General features: G+C 40.8%; 1 protein-coding gene across 1 annotated transcript in view; it reads left to right on the plus strand.

Moving 5' to 3' along the window:
- Positions 1-18,547, plus strand: part of LOC126475038 (juvenile hormone esterase-like) — a 133,301-nt gene that overhangs the window by 74,100 nt on the left and 40,654 nt on the right. Inside the window, exons 7-8 of the mRNA XM_050102584.1 lie at positions 1,692-1,842; positions 8,102-8,283. Of these exons, the coding sequence (XP_049958541.1) occupies positions 1,692-1,842; positions 8,102-8,283 (333 nt within the window). The remainder of the gene's footprint in view (positions 1-1,691; positions 1,843-8,101; positions 8,284-18,547) is intronic.

Here is an 18,547-nt window from a genome sequence, read left to right on the forward strand (position 1 = left end):
CACATACTGTAAAGCAGAAAACAGTATTATTTAAATAAAAAATTTTTTCAATACAAACCGACTTTGAAACAAGCTATAAAACATAAAATAAATTCAACTAGCACCATACAGATCCCTTATCACATTAAGAGAGTCTTGAAAATTTGTGCCTGTGAATTTTCAATGGCTATGCCAATATTTCTACATCTACATTGATACTCCGCAAGCCACCCAACGGTGTGTGACGGAGGGCGCTTTACGAGTCACTGTCTTTACCTCCCTTTCCTGTTCCAATCACGTACTGCCGGAAAGCCTCCGTGCGCGCTCGAATCTCTCTAATTTTACATTCGTGATCTCCTCGGGAGGTATAAGTAGGGGGAAGCAATATATTCGATACCTCATCCAGAAACTCACTCTCTCTAAACCTGGACAGAAAGCTACACCGCGATGCAGAGCGCCTCTCTTGCAGAGTCTGCCACGAGTTTGCAAAACATCTCCGTAACGCTATCACGCTTACCAAATAACCCTGTGACGAAACGCCCCGCTCTTCTTTGGATCTTCTCTATCTCCTCTGTCAACCCGTCCTGGTACGGATCCCACACTGATGAGCAATACTCAAGTATAGGTCGAACGAGTGTTTTGTAAGCCACCTCCTTTGTTGATGGACTACATTTCTTAAGGACTCTCCCAATGAATCTCAACCTGGCACCCGCCATACCAACAATTAAGTTTATATGATAATTCCACTTCAAATCGTTCTGTACGCATACTCCCAGATATTTTACAGAAGTAACTGCTACCAGTGTTTGTTCCGCTATCATATAATCATACAATAGAGGATCCTTCTTTCTATGTATTCGCAATACATTACGTTTGTCTATGTTAAGGGTCAGTTGCCACCCCATGCACCAAGTGCCTATCCGCTGCAGATCTTCCTGCATTTCGCTACAATTTTCTAATGCTGCAACTTATCTGTATAGTACAGCATTATCCGCGAAAAGCCGCATGGAACTTCCGACATTATCTACTAGGTCATATATATATATATATATATATATATATATATATATATATATATATCTATAGTGAAAAGCAATGGTCCTATAACACTCTCCTGTGGCATTATGCCAGAGGTTACTTAACGTCTGTAGACGTCTCTCCATTTTCTCCATTAAGAACAACAAGCTGTGTTCTGTTTGCTAAAAACTCTTCAATCCAGCCACGTAGCTGTTCTGATATTCCGTAGGCTTGTGCAGTTTGAAAGGAAAACGTTTGACACCTGCAATAGATGACATTAAGAACTGTAGAGAGTATCCGTCACTGAGATAAATGACACAACAGTACATATCATTTGGTTTGCAATAAAATAGTTAGAGACTTAGGTGATCTATTCATGCAAGAGTTATCTGTTGCATGCACTCTGCGTTTTTCGTTTTAAAATTTACATGGATAGTCGTAGCTATTAAACATTGAAGAACACAAATTTTCAGGATTCTGTTTACAGAGGTTAGGAATGTATATTGGCTAGCAGAAATTATTCTATAATTTTCAGTCTGTTTTAAAAGCAAGTTATATTCAAAAGATCTTTTATTTAAATAATAATTTATTACTCAATTTTCGAAACATTGTGACTGCAGCTTCCTGTTATTTAGAATATTGTAAAACATTACGTACAACCTGGTCAACGAATGTAAACTTGTGCTTCTTTCCAGGAGAAAACGATTTTGGTACCCGTGGTATGGGGCCCCAGCATTGAGGCAGATCTGGCTGGGGCTTTCATCTCAGAGGCACCCATCAAAGTCCTGAACGAAGGGCGCTTTTGCCGCGTGCCGATCCTCACAGGTGTCACATCTGGGGAGACAGGTTGGTGATTATGAAACATTTGAAACATGTACTTACAGCAATATCATTTCCATTTACTGTTGTTTTGTATCTTAGTAATTATTTCAGACCGAATGTTGAACATGACACCTCATGTGAAAACATGAGTGAATATAAAAACATGAAGTGTCACTACATTAATCTCAATTCCCCTCTCTGCCTCACTGCCCTTGTAAAAGTGTCATTTACAAAATGAAAAACCAAAAAAATTATAGGTGGAAGTGTGAAATACTGAAATGTGGGTAAATCAATTTTTCTGTACTATGAGTATTTTACTTCAACCATCTTCGTCCAAAAAATGTATGTGAGCAAATGAAGCTGCGTGTTTCACGGGTTTCAGACAGACTATCCAAGTTTACCTCTTGCAGTATTTTCTATTATCATTTCACAAAAGATGAACTACTGACATCGAAAGAAGGAATGTGTCAAGGATGAAAACGGGTATATAAAACCATGTAAGCGAGAAGTACAGAGTGATTAAAAAAGAATACCACAACTTTAAAAATGTGTATTTAATGAAAGAAACATAATATAACCTTCTGTTATACATCATTACAAAGCGTATTTAAAAAGGTATTTTTCACTCAAAAACAAGTTCAGAGATGTTCAATATGGCCCCCTCCAGACACTCGAGCAATATCAACCCGATACTCCAACTCGTTCCTCACTCTCTGTAGCATATCAGGCGTAACAGTTTGGATAGCTGCTGTTATTTCTCGTTTCGAATCATCAATGGTGGCTGGGAGAGGTGGCTGAAACACCATATCCTTAACATACCCCCATAAGAAAAAATCGCAGGGGGTAAGATCAGGGCTTCTTGGAGGCCAGTGATGAAGTGCTCTGTCACAGGCTGCCTGGCGGCCGATCCATCGCCTCGGGTAGTTGACGTTCAGGTAGTTACGGACAGATAAGTGCCAATGTGGACTCTCCATACAGTTGATTGTGGAATTTGCAGCTCTCTACTAGCTCTGCGAGTTGATTTTCCTGGGCTGCGAACAAATGCTTGCTGGATGCGTGCTACATTTTCATCACTCGTTCGCGGCCGTCCAGAACTTTTCCCTTTGCACAAACACCCATTCTCTGTAAACTGTTTATACCAACGTTTAATACACCACCTATCAGGAGGTTTAACACCATACTTCGTTCGAAATGCACGCTGAACAACTGTCGTCGATTCACTTCTGCCGTACTCAATAACACAAAAAGCTTTCTGTTGAGCAGTCGCCATCTTAGCATCAACTGACGCTGACGCCTAGTCAACAGCGCCTCAAGCGAACAAATGTACAACTAAATGAAACTTTATAGCTCCCTTAATTCGCCGACAGATAGTGCTTAGCTCTGCCTTTTGTCGTTGCAGAGTTTTAAATTCCTAAAGTTGTGGTATTCTTTTTGAATCACCCTGTATTTTGCGCCACTGCAGTGGCAGTGTGTTAGAAATCGAGCGCAGATGTGTTCAAAAATGAATTACAATAATGTAGGAGCAGAGATACTGACCTCTGAAACCACGTTAAATATAGCGATAAGCGTCTAATGAAAACAAGATTTTCTGTAGTCTCAAAAGACGAAATAGCTCCCACATTACTTTCTTTTAAATCTCTAGGAAGTTCGTTGTTTATAATATGCGTGCATTGTTTCATAAAATACTGAAATTATAACCCGAGGATCATTGCTGGATGTGTTGTAAGCAGTAGACGCCTCTTGCATCCGAGCCCCATGCAGTTACACAACCCGAAACAGTCGTTGTGCAGAGGAAACAGACTCCCCAGCTGGAGACGCTGGTTTTCCTTGCTGTTGATGACTTCTGTACAGAGTTAATGCTTTGTACGACTATCTGCTCACTGAAACCTAAATATTACCCCCGAATATCGGTTATTCTGTTATATTATTTCCAGTATACACCTACATATTTCGTACGTGTACTGTATATAAGCGTTTTAGACATAGCTTAAACGTTTCTAATGTTTTCCGCCATTGCGAAATGGAATCTGTTCGTGTTCTTGACAATTATTTTGTCTTACATTATGGCGTCAGGTTTATGAATGTTATCAAGATACCGGTTCTCTTTGCTTTGTACACTCTGTGACGTTTAGGGCAAGTACTTAGCGTTTCAAAAATTTAAAAGGCAGACCTAGCACTCGCATTAGTTGCCAATTAGGAGTCACAGATAGTGATAGAAAATATGCTCTTTATCTGAAACTCACCCCACAGGAAAAGAGGGCCGGGTGATAGCAGATTTAGTCACCGTTGTTTCCAGAAAATAATTAAAAAAACCGTCACAGAAAGTAACTGTCATTCTTAGGGTATTGAGCTGATTTTTTTATCTCAGAACTGTCTCGTTACATTTATCAACTTCGGTAACAAATGGACATACCACAGAATTGTCACTACCAACACAAGCTACTGATTTCGGTTTACTCTATCATCGAATGAGGTTTTACATTACATTTACTGACTGGTATGAAATGTAGCTTATTGCACATAGCCTCAGACATATCAGACTAATTATGATGAGCGAGGGAGGTGGCACAGCAGTTCATACACTTGGGTCGTATCAGACAGTAAACGATTCAAAATCTTATCCAACCATTCAGAATTAGCTTGTCCTTATTTTGTCAAGTCCGCTTCCGTAGCTGATGGTCAACGTGAAGACTGCCATGCAGAAGACCAGGATTCGATTCCCCTTAATGCCAGGTATTTTTCATTGGTTGTAGGAATGGAACAGGGTGAACTCAGTTTCAATAGTTAAGGAGTCATCAAGCTGAACAGTCACTGATGGCAGCCCTTGGTTCATCTAGGCGGTCACTCACTCCACAGTTGCACATCTATTCGCCCCTACGCATCTTCGCAGAGCCGATCCCCCGCGTCATCAATGGATGATTGCACACTGCAGTTACCTCGGAGCCGGTTATGGATAACGGCGTTTTGGCATGTTCAATATACATTAACCACAGGGCGATGGGAACAGATTACAAACATTTAGTTTACCTTTGTTTAGTAAATACTCCACCTTTGGCCAGAAAGCCAATGCTCATGCCCTTTTGGACGTCAGATAAATCGCTCCGCTCCAGCATTAGGACGACGACTGCACTGTTTCATGTACTCTATACCGCTAGTGCTGCCACCTACCGTCTGTGTGTGGCTATTACACGTTGACGTCGAATAAAGGAGCATATCACATTTGAGCGGACGGCGTAGTTTGCTCCTTGATCGGGCAGGAAAGTTTGTGTACTTAAAAGCACTTTTTTCTGAATGAACAAATCTGCAGTAGAGAATGCACTATTCTGAAACTTCCTGGCAGTTTGAATCTGTGTGCCAGAGATGACCGAACCGGCCCATTACTGGAAATCGGTACCGGAATCTTAGTTTTAAGTGTTTTCTTTTTTTTTTTCATTTTACTCTGACTCACCGAATTGTGGAGCAGCTTGCGTTAATCAAGGAAGCCCTTTTTCAAAAGTTTTCATTGACCACAGCTTGTAATTTTGTTATTCGTTCTGTGGACTAAGTCCCTGCTGACACTTCCAAACTTTCGGCTGTTCTCATTTCATAGGCCTAAGAAACATTATGAACACATCTACGATGTTCTCAAGCGGACCTTTCATCCTGCAAAGTACCTGATGATCTCCTCTGTTGCTGCAGATTTCAGCAGTCTTGCGTGGGTCACTGTATCTGACTTCTCAGTCGCGGTTTACATGTTCGGCTATGAAATTTAAATTCGTTGCATCAAGTATTTCCGCTGAATATAGACAGTGAAATTTATCTCATAGATATATTCCTTTAAAAAACATTTCTGGGTGGAATTAATGTCTTTGTCTTACATGTAGCGGCAAGAAATAATTCCACAATCGGACAAGTGATAAAATTCGAGGTAGCAAGGCATATGCGATATAATCGGAAGATATCCTCAAGGGATATTCCTTTCCTGCTGAGAGCTTGTGTAATGATATTATCATTCGACACCGAACGGGACTGCGTACCGAGAGAAGGCGATGCCAATGACAATATGGGTTGCGTTCCGACATAGCTTTATGAAATAAATATGAGTGGAAAATTGGATTAGAAAATAACTGATTTTCAGTTCACTCTCAATAAGTCTTGAAATTCACGCACACAGTGCACAGACAATTGTCTCTTTTTGTGTAAATGTACTAAAAGTTAATGGTAGGAAACCATTTAACAAAAACTTATACAATTTCATTTGCTTAAATACGCAAGATTTCTACAGTAAACCTGTATTTCGTCATAACTATAATAAATCTCGTGTTAACTGCATCCGTAATCCTGACATAATGGTATTGAATTATGCAAAACATTTTAATATAAAACGCTATTGTCGTCTTACAATTACGTTTGGTCAGAAGTACCTCAACTTCATAGCATTCTGGTAAGAGTTTTCGAAATGGTAGTACTGCATCGATCATAGCTCTCTAACTATTGACGACAAAAATTAATACACTATTTATTCCGGTGGAAATACGTCCTCACTAACCTCAGTTGATTTGAGTTGTTTGGGGGAAGAGACGAAACAGCGACGTCATCGGTGTCATCGGAGTAGGGAAGGAAGGAACTCGGCAGTTCCCTTTCAAAGGAACCATAACGGCATCTGCCTGGAGTGATTTAGGGAAATCACGGGAAACCTAAATCAGGATGGCCGAAAGCGGAATTGAACCGTCGTCCTCCGAATGCGAGTCCAGTATGCTAACCACTGCGCCACCTCGCTCAGTGCGTAACCCCAGTATCTGTACACCACTGAACTAATGGACAGTAATGTGGTACGGATACCAGACTACTACAACCAATAGAAATTATTTCATGTTCCGAAATGTCTCATGATGACACACTGGGGTGACAAAAATTCATGGTATAGCGATACGAACATATACGGATGGCGTTAATATTGTCTGTACAAGGTATAAAACGACAGTGTGTTGGCGACTGTGTCATTTGTTCTCGGGTGATGCATTTGAAAAGTTTTCCGACGCGATTATGGCTGCACGATGGGAATTACCAGTTTTTGAACGCGGTATCGTAGTTGGAGCTTGATTCATTGGTTAGTCCATTTCAGAAATGGACTATATTCCGAGATCCACAGTGTCAAGAGGATGCCGAGAATACATATTTTCAGGCAATACCTCTCTTCATGGCCGACGGCGTGTACGTAGAGTTATAAGTGCTAACAGACAAGCAACACTGCTCGATATAACCACAGAAATCATGGTGGCAAGTACGACGACGTATCCGTTAGGACAGTGTGGCGAAATTTTGCGTTAATGGGCTATTGCAGTTGATGACCGACGGAAATACCTTAGCTAAAAGCACGACATCGCCTGCAGTGCCTCTATTTCGCTCGTGGCAATATGGATTGGAGGCAAGACGACTTGAAAACCGTGGGCTGGTCAGATGAGTCCGGATTTCAGTTGATAAAAGTTGATGGTAGGGTTCGAGTGTGACGCAGACTCCACGAAGCCACGGATCCAAATTGTCAATAAAGCACTTTGAACGCTGGTGGTGGCTCTGTAATGGTGTGGGCTGTGTTTACACGGAATAGACTGTGTCTTCTGGATATTCCGTTACTTGGAGACCATTTGCAGGCATTCATGGGCGACATGTTCCCAAGCAACGATCGAATTTGTACGAATGACAAAGCGCCATGTCACTGGGCCACGAGTGTGTGGTGTTGGTTTTAAGAACATTCTGGACTATTCGAGTGAATGATTTGGCCACCCTGATCACACGACATGAACGTTTATGTTACCTAATAGAGAGGTCAGCACATGCACAAAATCCTGCATTGGCTACAGTTTCGCAGTTATGGATGGCTACAGAGGCAGCATATTTCAGTATTTCTGCAGGGACTTCCAGCGACTGTTTGAACCCATGACATATTCAGTTTCTGCAATACGCCGGGAAAAAAGAGATGCAGCATGATTTTAGCTGTATCGCATGACTTTTTTCACCTCATTGTATTGCGTTTGTGCCTCCATTTAAAGATCTTAGTTTTTCTCCTGGTATCTAGTAAACGACCGCAATAACAAATATTAATTTACTTCCACTTAACAGTTATCACATGACTGGAATTAATTTTTATGAAACACTGGAATGAAAGGCACACATCGAATTCTACACATGCGTTTAACTTGGGCCACTCTCTTCTTGGTACCAGCAAATTAAAACACTAAGGAAGCTATCCGTATGTCATTTTGGTTGAAGTAATATTTTTTTTTTCTATCTCATTTTCCATCAGGTTTCTCCATACTCAACCAAGCAGCGGTTATCGACCGCCTGGACAAAGCGTTTCAGAGTGTGGTCGGCCCTTGCCTGCATCTATCGACAACTACACAGCAGGCAGACGCAGCGTCCAAGCTAAGGGACTTCTATTTTGGCAACGGCACCATCTCTGTGGATGACCCGGTACCTTTAGTCAACGTGAGTAAAACGTTTCATAGTTCACTGCCGATAAGCTGTACTTATCAACTATACTGATTTCCATAAACTAAAGGTACAAAAAGTTGTCTGTCAGATGTGACCTGGTGAAACTTACCGAAGTCTGGAATACTTGTTGTTCAGAAAACGGAAGGTTTACCCCACGAGAAAATAGGTGTCGATCTTAAATATTTTCCAAGGCTTTCCGATAGGTTATTTATGGAATTAGTGAAATACAAGGAGCATTCAATCTGACTATGTAAGCCGCAAGGTAACAATACCTAAAAGAGCTGACCAGATTGTTTTGTAGCCCATATAGTCACTGTAGTATCAGGTGACTTCCTCATTTCGATGACAGGAGATATACGTTCAGTAACTGGAGTGAGGGCAAATGCACTTAGTTTAAAGGTAGGTTACGTGAATCGGGTAATAAAGGCTCCTCCTATCGAACTGGAACTTCCCATACATTGTGGTCTCTTAGATTTTCGTGGCGTCGTTGGTTAATGGTGAGATTTAGGGTGTTTAATCAAAATGATGATTCCATTTTATTGCAGTAATAAGGTATCGACAACCCGGCTGAACATCCTAAAGCAGGCTATTAACTCTCATACACTAATCAGCTTTTACATGAATCACTATTTACTTTCCACAAGAGGATGTTGGAACCATTAACAAATATTACATCACCTCTAAAATTCCTATTGATTTCACTTTCCAATCTCAGATCCACTAACCTGCGCTAGAGTAATATGGATACCACTAACTACGTCTTCGTAGGATATGCCAACCCTGAAAAATCGTTCGACAGTGTAAAATGCAGGAAGATGTTCGAAATTCTCAGAGAAAGCGTAAGCTATAGCGAAAGAAGGATACTTCATGTATAAGAACCCAGAAGGATCAACAAGAGTGAAAGACCCAGAACGAAGTATTCGAATTAAAATGGATGTAAGACAGGAAGGCAGCATTTCTTCTATGCTGTTCAATCTGTACATCAAAGAATCGATAATAGACATAAAAGGAAGGTTCAGGAGATGGACTACCGTTCATTGTGAAACAATATCAATTCTAAAACTCACCAATGCCACTGCTATCGCCAGTGGAAGCGAGGAAAAGCTGAAGAACACAGTGAATGACACTAGTAGTCTTCTGAGCACAGAATGTGGAATGAGAGTAAATCGAAGAAAGACAAAAATAATGATAAGCAGCGAACGTAAGTTTATGGGTAAAATCATAAAAATGTGGGATTACGAAGTAAACGAAGTGAAGGAACACTGCTGCAACAGAAGCAAAATTACATGTGACGGACGAAGCAAGAAGAGCGAAAAAAGCAGAATAGCACAAACAAACGGGGTATTCATGACCAAAGGAAAATAGTCTCAAACATTGGCCTTAAACTGAGAAAGAAATTTATGAGATTGTACATTTGGAGCACAGTACTGTATCGAAGTGAATTGTGGGCTGTGTGGGAACCGGAGAAGATGAGAATCGAGGAATGTGGGATGTGGTACCATAGAAGGTTGATGAATCTCAGGTGAACTGATAAAATAACAAATGAAATGAATCACCGCAGAATCGACGGGGATACAAATATTTAGAGACTATTGTCACGAGGAAGGGAAAGGATGATAGAACATCAGGCAATAATTTATATAGTATTAAAGCGAGATACAGAGAATAGAATCTATGAGGGAAGTCAGAGACTGAAATATAATGATTAAGGTGACTGTACACAAGTGCTATTCGGAGGTGAAGAGGATGATGCAATATGTTCCCGCAAAATAGTGATTTAAACCTAAAACAGTGAAATTCTCTCTCAAAGGCCGAAACCGGGTTGTTCTGACTACACACACATGAATATAACATCTTGAGGAGAGAAAGTGATTGAATGTTGGGCGTGTCCTCAGAAACAAAGATAAAGAGACTCACTGAGATGAAATATCTCACAAGGGACACTTTTGACCCAGAATGCTTGGAGCCACACGAAACCATAATTAGACCAACATTCGATCACAAAAACAACAATGACCTGTTCCATTTCTATGAAAAACACCACACTTGTGTGTTAGTGCCATGAGACGGTGGAATGTGCCCTAACGAGTACTCGAGTTGTGTGAATGGTATAGCTGTTGTATAAATGTATCTCTTGAAGTGTTCACATGTGGTTTACTGTTAAAGTGTGTGTACGGTGTTATCATGAAGAGAATTAACCCTACAAATAAGGTCCAAATATTAGAGACAAAGTGGCATCATGCTGAATATGGAAATGAAACTCGGGTCGACAATAATTAGTTCATGGATGTGTCATATAACATAATAATTCAGTAATATAATGAGGATGGGATGGAAATACATAACGTTACTGTGGATAGATAGACTGATATTGAAGGACAGGAAGAACCTGAAACTGAAGGTGACTCTTCAAACGGTACACGACATACGTCTCCAAAGCTACAGGAACAGTCAGCTAAGAGTGAGTGTGAGCTATCTCCACCCAAACAGTCGAGGTCCAGTGCATTAAAAAATGTTGATGACAACAAACTCCAGATCATTTAAGAAGACTATTACAATGGTGGCTCAGTTCGCAGAGCAAATAAACGGGGCGCTAAAAGTGCATTGGAAGTAAATGAAACTGTACATTAATTATAAATTATGCATCTAGAAAAGGCGAGCAGAAGCTCGTTTCAAAGTCAACAGACTGTCGCAATTACAAACCATAAAAGAGCTTGTAATATCGCAATTTGATAGAGCAAGGTCGTATGGACCTATAGTTCTCTGTTGGCGTCTGTAATTGTGGGCAGTAGAAGCGTCTGAGATAGTTTGGCAGTTTTCAAAACTTTGGTATCTTTTAGCGAGAGTTTTAAGGTTGAGTATGGCATTTCATCTAGGCACATTACTAAATTTCTCACACGTAAAGACGTAGGAGATGATATCAGTATATGGCAGAAAGCACAACAGTTTGTGGTGGAAGTGTACATGTTTATGACAGGGCAGGGTGTGGAGAAAGGAGATGTTTGGAACTGTGACCTGTGTCAGTTTCAGCATGAAATGTCTTCCTCATAAACACTGTAGCACAGAGGAGAGAAAACTACAGCTTGTGTTTTTCAGTCTGTGTACAGCTCTGTCCACAGCCACACAACTGACGTGGCTTTATCAAATGACAGGCAGACTAGCAAACAAGTTGTACATCAGTTTTCAATAGACACAAGACGCTTTCGGCCCAAATATTTCTAAGCTGAAACAAACTGTCAATGAAACAGTTACGTGGGACAAGCAAAAGTGAAGAAATGACTAAAACATCTATGAAGCGTTTTCTAACTGCAGTCCTTGGCGAGTATGTAACAGCTGATAAGAGCTTGTTGCTGTGTGATTCCTGGTCAAGTCATACAGTTCGTATCCATATGGATACAAGTTTTTGAAACAAAGTTGTTATGCTGAAGATATTCCCACCTAAAACAACAAAATATTGCCAAAGCTGTGATGTTTATTTATTTCAGTAATATAAACACTATATCTGAAGGATTGCTGATTATGTAAGACTATCATGTGTCAAACCATAAGTGCAGTAACATGATCGTTATTTCATCATCACCTTGTAATTTAAAATCAATTTTTTGCACCAAAGTGTAAAATGAAGTTGCAGTATTCTTGGTGAAAGGCTGATCGTGACGTTCACATACATGTATCATCATTTTTAAATGTAATTAAAGTTTTTTAGGAATTGGAATGCTTGAATGTGAAAGTGATTTTAACTGTGTAAACGTGGCCTTTTGTGAACTGCTTCACTGCTTTAAGCACTTCATCGAAATCGCACATCTGCCCTATCAGGACTAATAACAACAATATCAGGTGTGTAGGATATGTGTTTTTTCGCTATTGTGATTAAACATAGCGTTTTTGGCACTGTTGATTAAAAATGTGATGACAAATTGACGTCAGTAAATTACATGTAATTCCCCTCTTATAATACTGATATCTTATTACTTTATTTCTCTCTATTACTATGTCACTTGTTGTAGAATGCAACGTTCTGAATGGATATGACACAGATCTCTGTTTTTTATGATCGAGTGTTATTCTAAGCCTGGTTTCTTTTGGTTCTGAGCATTCTGTGTCAGTGGTGCCCCTTCCCAGATAATTGGCTCAACTCTTTCCTTGGGATATTAGAGTCCCCATTAATTACAGCCACTGCCGTTATTTATAACTATGTACTGCTATGAAATGTGAGAAACATATCTAAATCCAAACTTAAGGGACACTTAATTCACGATCCTCTTGAAAATTAACAGTTTCTAACAGAGGTGATAGGGGATTCTCTACACTGCACTGAATTGAACTGTACTTAACCCTGTACTGGTCGCGATCAAAGAAGAAACGTAAGTGGTCGCATGGATTATCTATGTATGCCGTTTTCTTACAAAAAAAGCGGCCACCGAATTTTGAAAAAATGTTTATTGATTGTTTTGTGTGTTCCCCAGAGCAATGTTTATTGAAAGCTGCCAATAAAAAGTAAACATATTACCTCATATTTGGAAAAGCAACAACATTTTAATAACAAGTCACAATTTTAACTAATATGACGTCATTGACTTTGATTTCGTTTGAAAAATATACATTCGTATAAATATAAATATTATCGCGGTTTTTGGAACATGAGATATTTCCGAACTTGGAATGATCAAACCAAATGAATGTATTAGATGTATTTTACAAATTTCATGTAGTTATACTTCATGATCTTTCACAGCTATAGCAACGACCTACAGAACTTTTCTGTGTTATTCCTGAAGTTGATGGCTGACATTTCACCAGAGGAATGGCAAAATAAGTATTTTATTTTGAAGCACAGACTTCTTGGCAACATTTTTTATTTCTAATCTTCGGTGAGCCATCAGTTTCATTCAAGACAGAGACAAGCCAATAACAAAATGTCGGTGTCGAACTGCAGTGTAGGTTTGGTTCGTTATATAAATGAAAATGCATTGAGTGCGCTAAATTCCAGCGAATCATAAAATATATTAAGAGGCCATCTTCTCGAAATTCCGGCTGTGTCATACAGCACGCACATCTTACCAACTTGATCCTCACCGTTCTTCGTACGATCGTAGAACGTTATTATTTCTCGTTTCTATTGAGAAGCTGTATCGGTATCAAATTTTGCGTCATTGTGCATTGCTGACATCAAAATCACCATTTCGTTAAGCTTCGACACGTAACAAATCAATGTGCAAGTGGGGTGGGAGCCAAATTTTGGAGAATTTATTGGATTTCCTTTTCCCACACAAAATTCCCTGGGCACTTCTCCTTCGTCCTTTCGTACCGTGACAACTTTGGTCTTACCATTTTCAAACAGCTGCTTGGCAACATGGAGTGAAGAGAACCAGTTGTTCACTCTTATATAGATGTTCCTTTCGCGCCCAGGAAGTACGACTCTTATTAGCTGTCAAATAACTTCTTTCATTACTCAAACGATATGGACCTTCTTGTTGTTGGCCTGCTTGTATTTACAAGTTGACAGTACATGGGTAGTGACCATTAACAAGGGCAAATACCTACACCTCATATTTTGCAGGCTTGCTGGGAATGTACTGTCTAAATGGACAGTGTCCACTGAATGCCATAGGCTGTTCATCAGAAGTCATTTCAGCCCTCAGAACAATATATTGTTGAAAGTTTGCAAGGAACAAATAAAATATTTCACATACTGAGGCCACTTGGTGAATTTTTGCGTGAAGGTCGCGATCACTAAAATCATCAGATAACAAAGTTCTGATAAGAAATTTATATCTTTTCTCAGGCATAGTCAAGTAAATTGCTTGACTTCCAGTATGCTTTACAGGCTGGTGCTCGAGTTGCATGTTTATAGCACACCACTCATCAACAGAATCTCACACTTAGAATACGAGGGGGTGGAGATCTTTTCTGAACAGCACGTTGCAAGGCGTCCCAGATATGCGCAATAGTGTTCATGTCTCGGGAGTTTGGTGGCCAGCGGAAGTTTAAAACTCAGAAGAACGTTCCTAGAGCAACTCTGTAGCAATTCTGGACGTATAGAGTGCCGCATTGTCCTGCTGGATTGGACCAAATCCATCGGAATGCACAATGGACATGAATGGATGCGGGTGATCATACAGATGCTTATATACGTGTCACCTGTTAGAGTCGTATCTATACGTATCAGGGTCCCATATCATTCCAACTACACACGCCCCAAACCATTATATAGCCTCCGCCTGCTTCAACAGTCCATTGCTGACATGCAGGGTTCATGGATTCATGAGGTTGTCTCCATATTCCTACACGTCCATCTGCTCGATACAATTTGAAACGAGACTCGTCCACTCAGGCAGCACATTTCCCGATATCGTCCAATGTCGGTGTTGATGGGGTGAGCCGAGGCCTAAAGCTTTGTGTCGTGCAGTCATCAAAGGTACACGTATGGGCCTTCGGCTCCGAAAGCCCTTATCAATGACGTTTCGTTGAACGATACGCACGCTGACACTTGTTGATGTCCCAAGATTGAAGTCTGCAGCAATTTGTGGGAAAGTTTAACTTCTGTCACATTGAACGATTCTCTTCAGTCGTTATTGGTCCCGTTCTTGCAAGATCTCTTTCCGGCTGCAGCGGTGTCCGTGATTTGTTTTCTTTAATATTCACTACACACAAACGGTCGTACATGAAAAGCCCCACTTCATCGCTACCTCTGAGATGCCGTGTCCCATCGCTCGTGCGCTGACTACAACACCACGTTCAAACTCATTTGATAACCTCCCATTTTGGCAGCAGTAACCGCTCTAAAAACTGCGCCAGAAACTAGTCGCCTTATATAGGCATTGGTGATCGCAGCGCCGTATTCCGCGTGTTCACATATCCCGGTATTTGAATACGCATGCCTAAACAGTTTCTTTGGCGTTTCGCTGTATAATGTTTTGATTCCAGTTCATTTATTCGGGGGAGGAGTCTTTCAACAGATTGTGACATTTACACCCGTCTAAAAATCCACCCACGTGCAGGTCTGGGATGGTTCATCGCATGAAAATTCAGGATTATTTTCATTTTCCTCACATGGGTCCTATCCTTTTTGCTCAAAGACTGCTGGCACTGGTCTTACAGAACATCATCTTCATCGTTAGAACTTGAATCGGAAATATCTTCCTCATCCTCAGTCACCTTCGGAGACACTAGAGTTCGAGATTCTTGTTTCTGATCAATAATTTTGCAAAAATTAAAAGAAATTACACGATTACTTCAAAAGTTTAGTCATTGTAAAACAATAATCAGTTGATATAAAGAGCATATTCAAACATATTCCAACTATTGTTATGCCTATTCAAGGTCTAGCAAGTAACCTGATTTGAGGAACATAACACAATTCAAAAGTCTTACACACACCCCGTGATATTTAATAACCGGAGATTTTCAAAGCAAAACTTGTCATAAGCATGTGACCTCACGAGAGAGATTCCCTCCCTGAATCCCACTTCCTGGGAAACAAAAGAAACAGGTAAGCGAAGCTGTTCTTCCATTTTCATTACCTTCATTGCACAAAGATTATTTTCTGATTTCCTTAATCAAATGTAATAATTTATGTAATGTTATAAATACCTTGAATTACAGTGTGAAAATGAAAGTCCAGATCTTACATCTGGTCATGCAAAGAAGTGGGAAACTTCAGTCTAATAATAACAATTGTTTATTCTCTATTAACATACTTCATCTATCTAGTTGATGTCTTCTTGTGTAAACTGATCCGTTTTATGCAATTTTTAGGAATTTTTGGATGGTCACACTCTGAGTATTGTGAATTCCGTTTGTCTGCGCTGGAGATGGATCACATTGGTGCCTTCGTGACATTTTCACTGTTTGATGGTAGAGGATAAAGATGGTAGGGTGTTGAGAATCTGTTGTACTTGTACCTAGTTTGAGGCATACAACATTGCACGCATTTCCGGCGAATGGTCAAAACAAGGTCCTGTTGTAGTAACTGAGATTGTTCTGTTTATAGACAGGTTGCATAAGGTAACAGATATGTCTTTCTCCAACTTAAATTGCAGAGATCAGATGGGTGAAGATAAATGCATACTCATCTAGGCTTAGAAAGGGAGATTGCTTTTTTATTATTAAGTGAGTTTTGGGCAGGATTGAATATGGTTTTATATATGCGAGTGTTTAAGATTTGTGAGTGGAAATTGCGAGCGGAGGGTGAATGATGTCGGGTTCGCTGGCTGGAGGAGACACTGTTTACATGTCCTGTTGGAGATGCAAGGGGGAGATAAAGATCTGCACTATTCAGGAATCCATTTGAGCACTGTATGACGTTAGACAATAGCTGGAGAGCAGGTATAGGGAGAGCCCACTTCAGCATTCTGGTCCTGGGGCTGTGTGGACGGCTGTTTAGATGGACAGCTATGAGGCTTTGACATGCCGCCGGCAGCGCTCGGACACTCGCTATGTAAGGCGCTATGGGATTAGTTTGAGCATTTAATACTTGTTTCGGTGGTTATAGGATTAAGAACAGTAATATTGAAGGTCATGTCCTCAGTGGGACCACTGTGTAATTGAGTAAGTGTGTTTACGTATTTAAAGATATGTTTCGTGAATGGTGATGTTAAGTTGATGGCGCAATTTAGCTACCACTGTAAAAAAATAGCTGTCTGCTGCTGAAAGAAAGAAAGGGGTGACCTTGCCCCCAGGCCTGATGGATAAGTTATTAGATAAGAGCAAGTGATAGTTGAATGATGTTATGTGTTCGGATAAAGGAGTCTCTAAACGGCGGGGCGAGATTTTTTTATGTGGGAATTTATGCAATCTATAGATAGTGATATTCGACCGCTAGTGACAATAGTTAAGAGCCGAAAAATAGATACAAATCGAGCCGTAGAATGTTGCGGCAATGGTAATAATATTTAATTCAAGGTGGAGGTGGTAAATATGGACGAGGCATTGAATATTGGTGTGTCATATGTGCTTGATGCTCTGTATAAAAGCTTGACTCTTTAATTGCGTTTGGTATTTCTGGGTGTGTGTAAAATTAATTTTACTGTTGAAAGTGCGAGAAAGATGAGTTGATTGGTGTTTAGATAGAGGCTACGTTTGTAATTCGAAAACAGGGGATGAGAATGGTAAATTGATTGATGGGCATGGTTTGTGGGGTGATATATGAGTGTCAACGTAGGGTTGAGGACGTTTGCGTATGTTGATGGTGGGACGGGTGTGAGGTTAGGTGCGGTGGGAGGTGTAAATTAGGTCTTATGTTTTAAAAAAAATGTTGTAAAGTAAGAATAATATTGAGAAGGTTTCAGATGGCTGGTCACACGACGAGGCAAGAGCGGGGATGTGTAGTCATGTTTAGTTAACGGGCCGTGTAATGTAGTGTGAGGAGCAATGCGCAGTGTGTCATAGGAGGTAAAGACATGTGCTGCTATGATGTGTCTAGTGTATGGAGGCTGCACTTTAGAATTATGCTACGTTGATATAAAGTTGACTTTCACCCGTGTTCGGTGGTCGCGGCTCGGGATTGTGATGGATCGCGGTCCTGGACAGACGTATGTGTGTGCTTTGACCACTGACGAGCGCGTTGACCGCGCCAACTCACGCTTGCGGAAGCCGAGCAGGGGCTGTGCGAGGTCTGAAAACAGACGGATGGGTGACTTCACGATCCAGTGGGCAGGGTGCAGAGTGGGGGTACCTGCGCACGTCTGCTGAGTTATTTTGCGAGCGGATCTGCAGGCTCTGCTATGCGTTATTAGGATAGTTTACGAGTACTGAGCGTATCTACACATCTGTGTGATGTATTATTTAGTAGCAGTTTGCTATAGTGTGTACTCTAAATTATGATTGGGTGCATGTCTGTGGGCTATGCAACATGGCCCAGGGTGATTGTGTGATAGATATACTGCATGGTTAAATAAGTTGTTTGAAAAAATAAATAGAGAGTTGTCAATCATTACACCGCAGCAGCGTTATTCGTATGTGTCGACGAGCTATGCACTATTCTGACAATAGGCGTGAAGGCAGGTCCAGACCTGAGACGCCTGCGGTAAACATGAGAAGAACAATGCAGCTCTCACGTGTGTCAGATGAGAGTGCACTTTCTGGTCGGCTGTCAGGAGCGCTCGGAAGCTGAACTTGAGTGAAGGCTCTGGAACGCCCTCCCCCAGCCGACCGCACGCACGCGCGTGGGCGGCCTGGGCCTGCCATTGAGCGTAATCTAAGGCGCATAGGCGATATCAATTTCTCCAGTGTTAGGCGCGAATGCGACTGTGTTGAG

The sequence above is a fragment of the Schistocerca serialis genome, chromosome 4 (assembly GCF_023864345.2).
Source record: "Schistocerca serialis cubense isolate TAMUIC-IGC-003099 chromosome 4, iqSchSeri2.2, whole genome shotgun sequence".
Taxonomy (NCBI): domain Eukaryota; kingdom Metazoa; phylum Arthropoda; class Insecta; order Orthoptera; family Acrididae; genus Schistocerca; species Schistocerca serialis.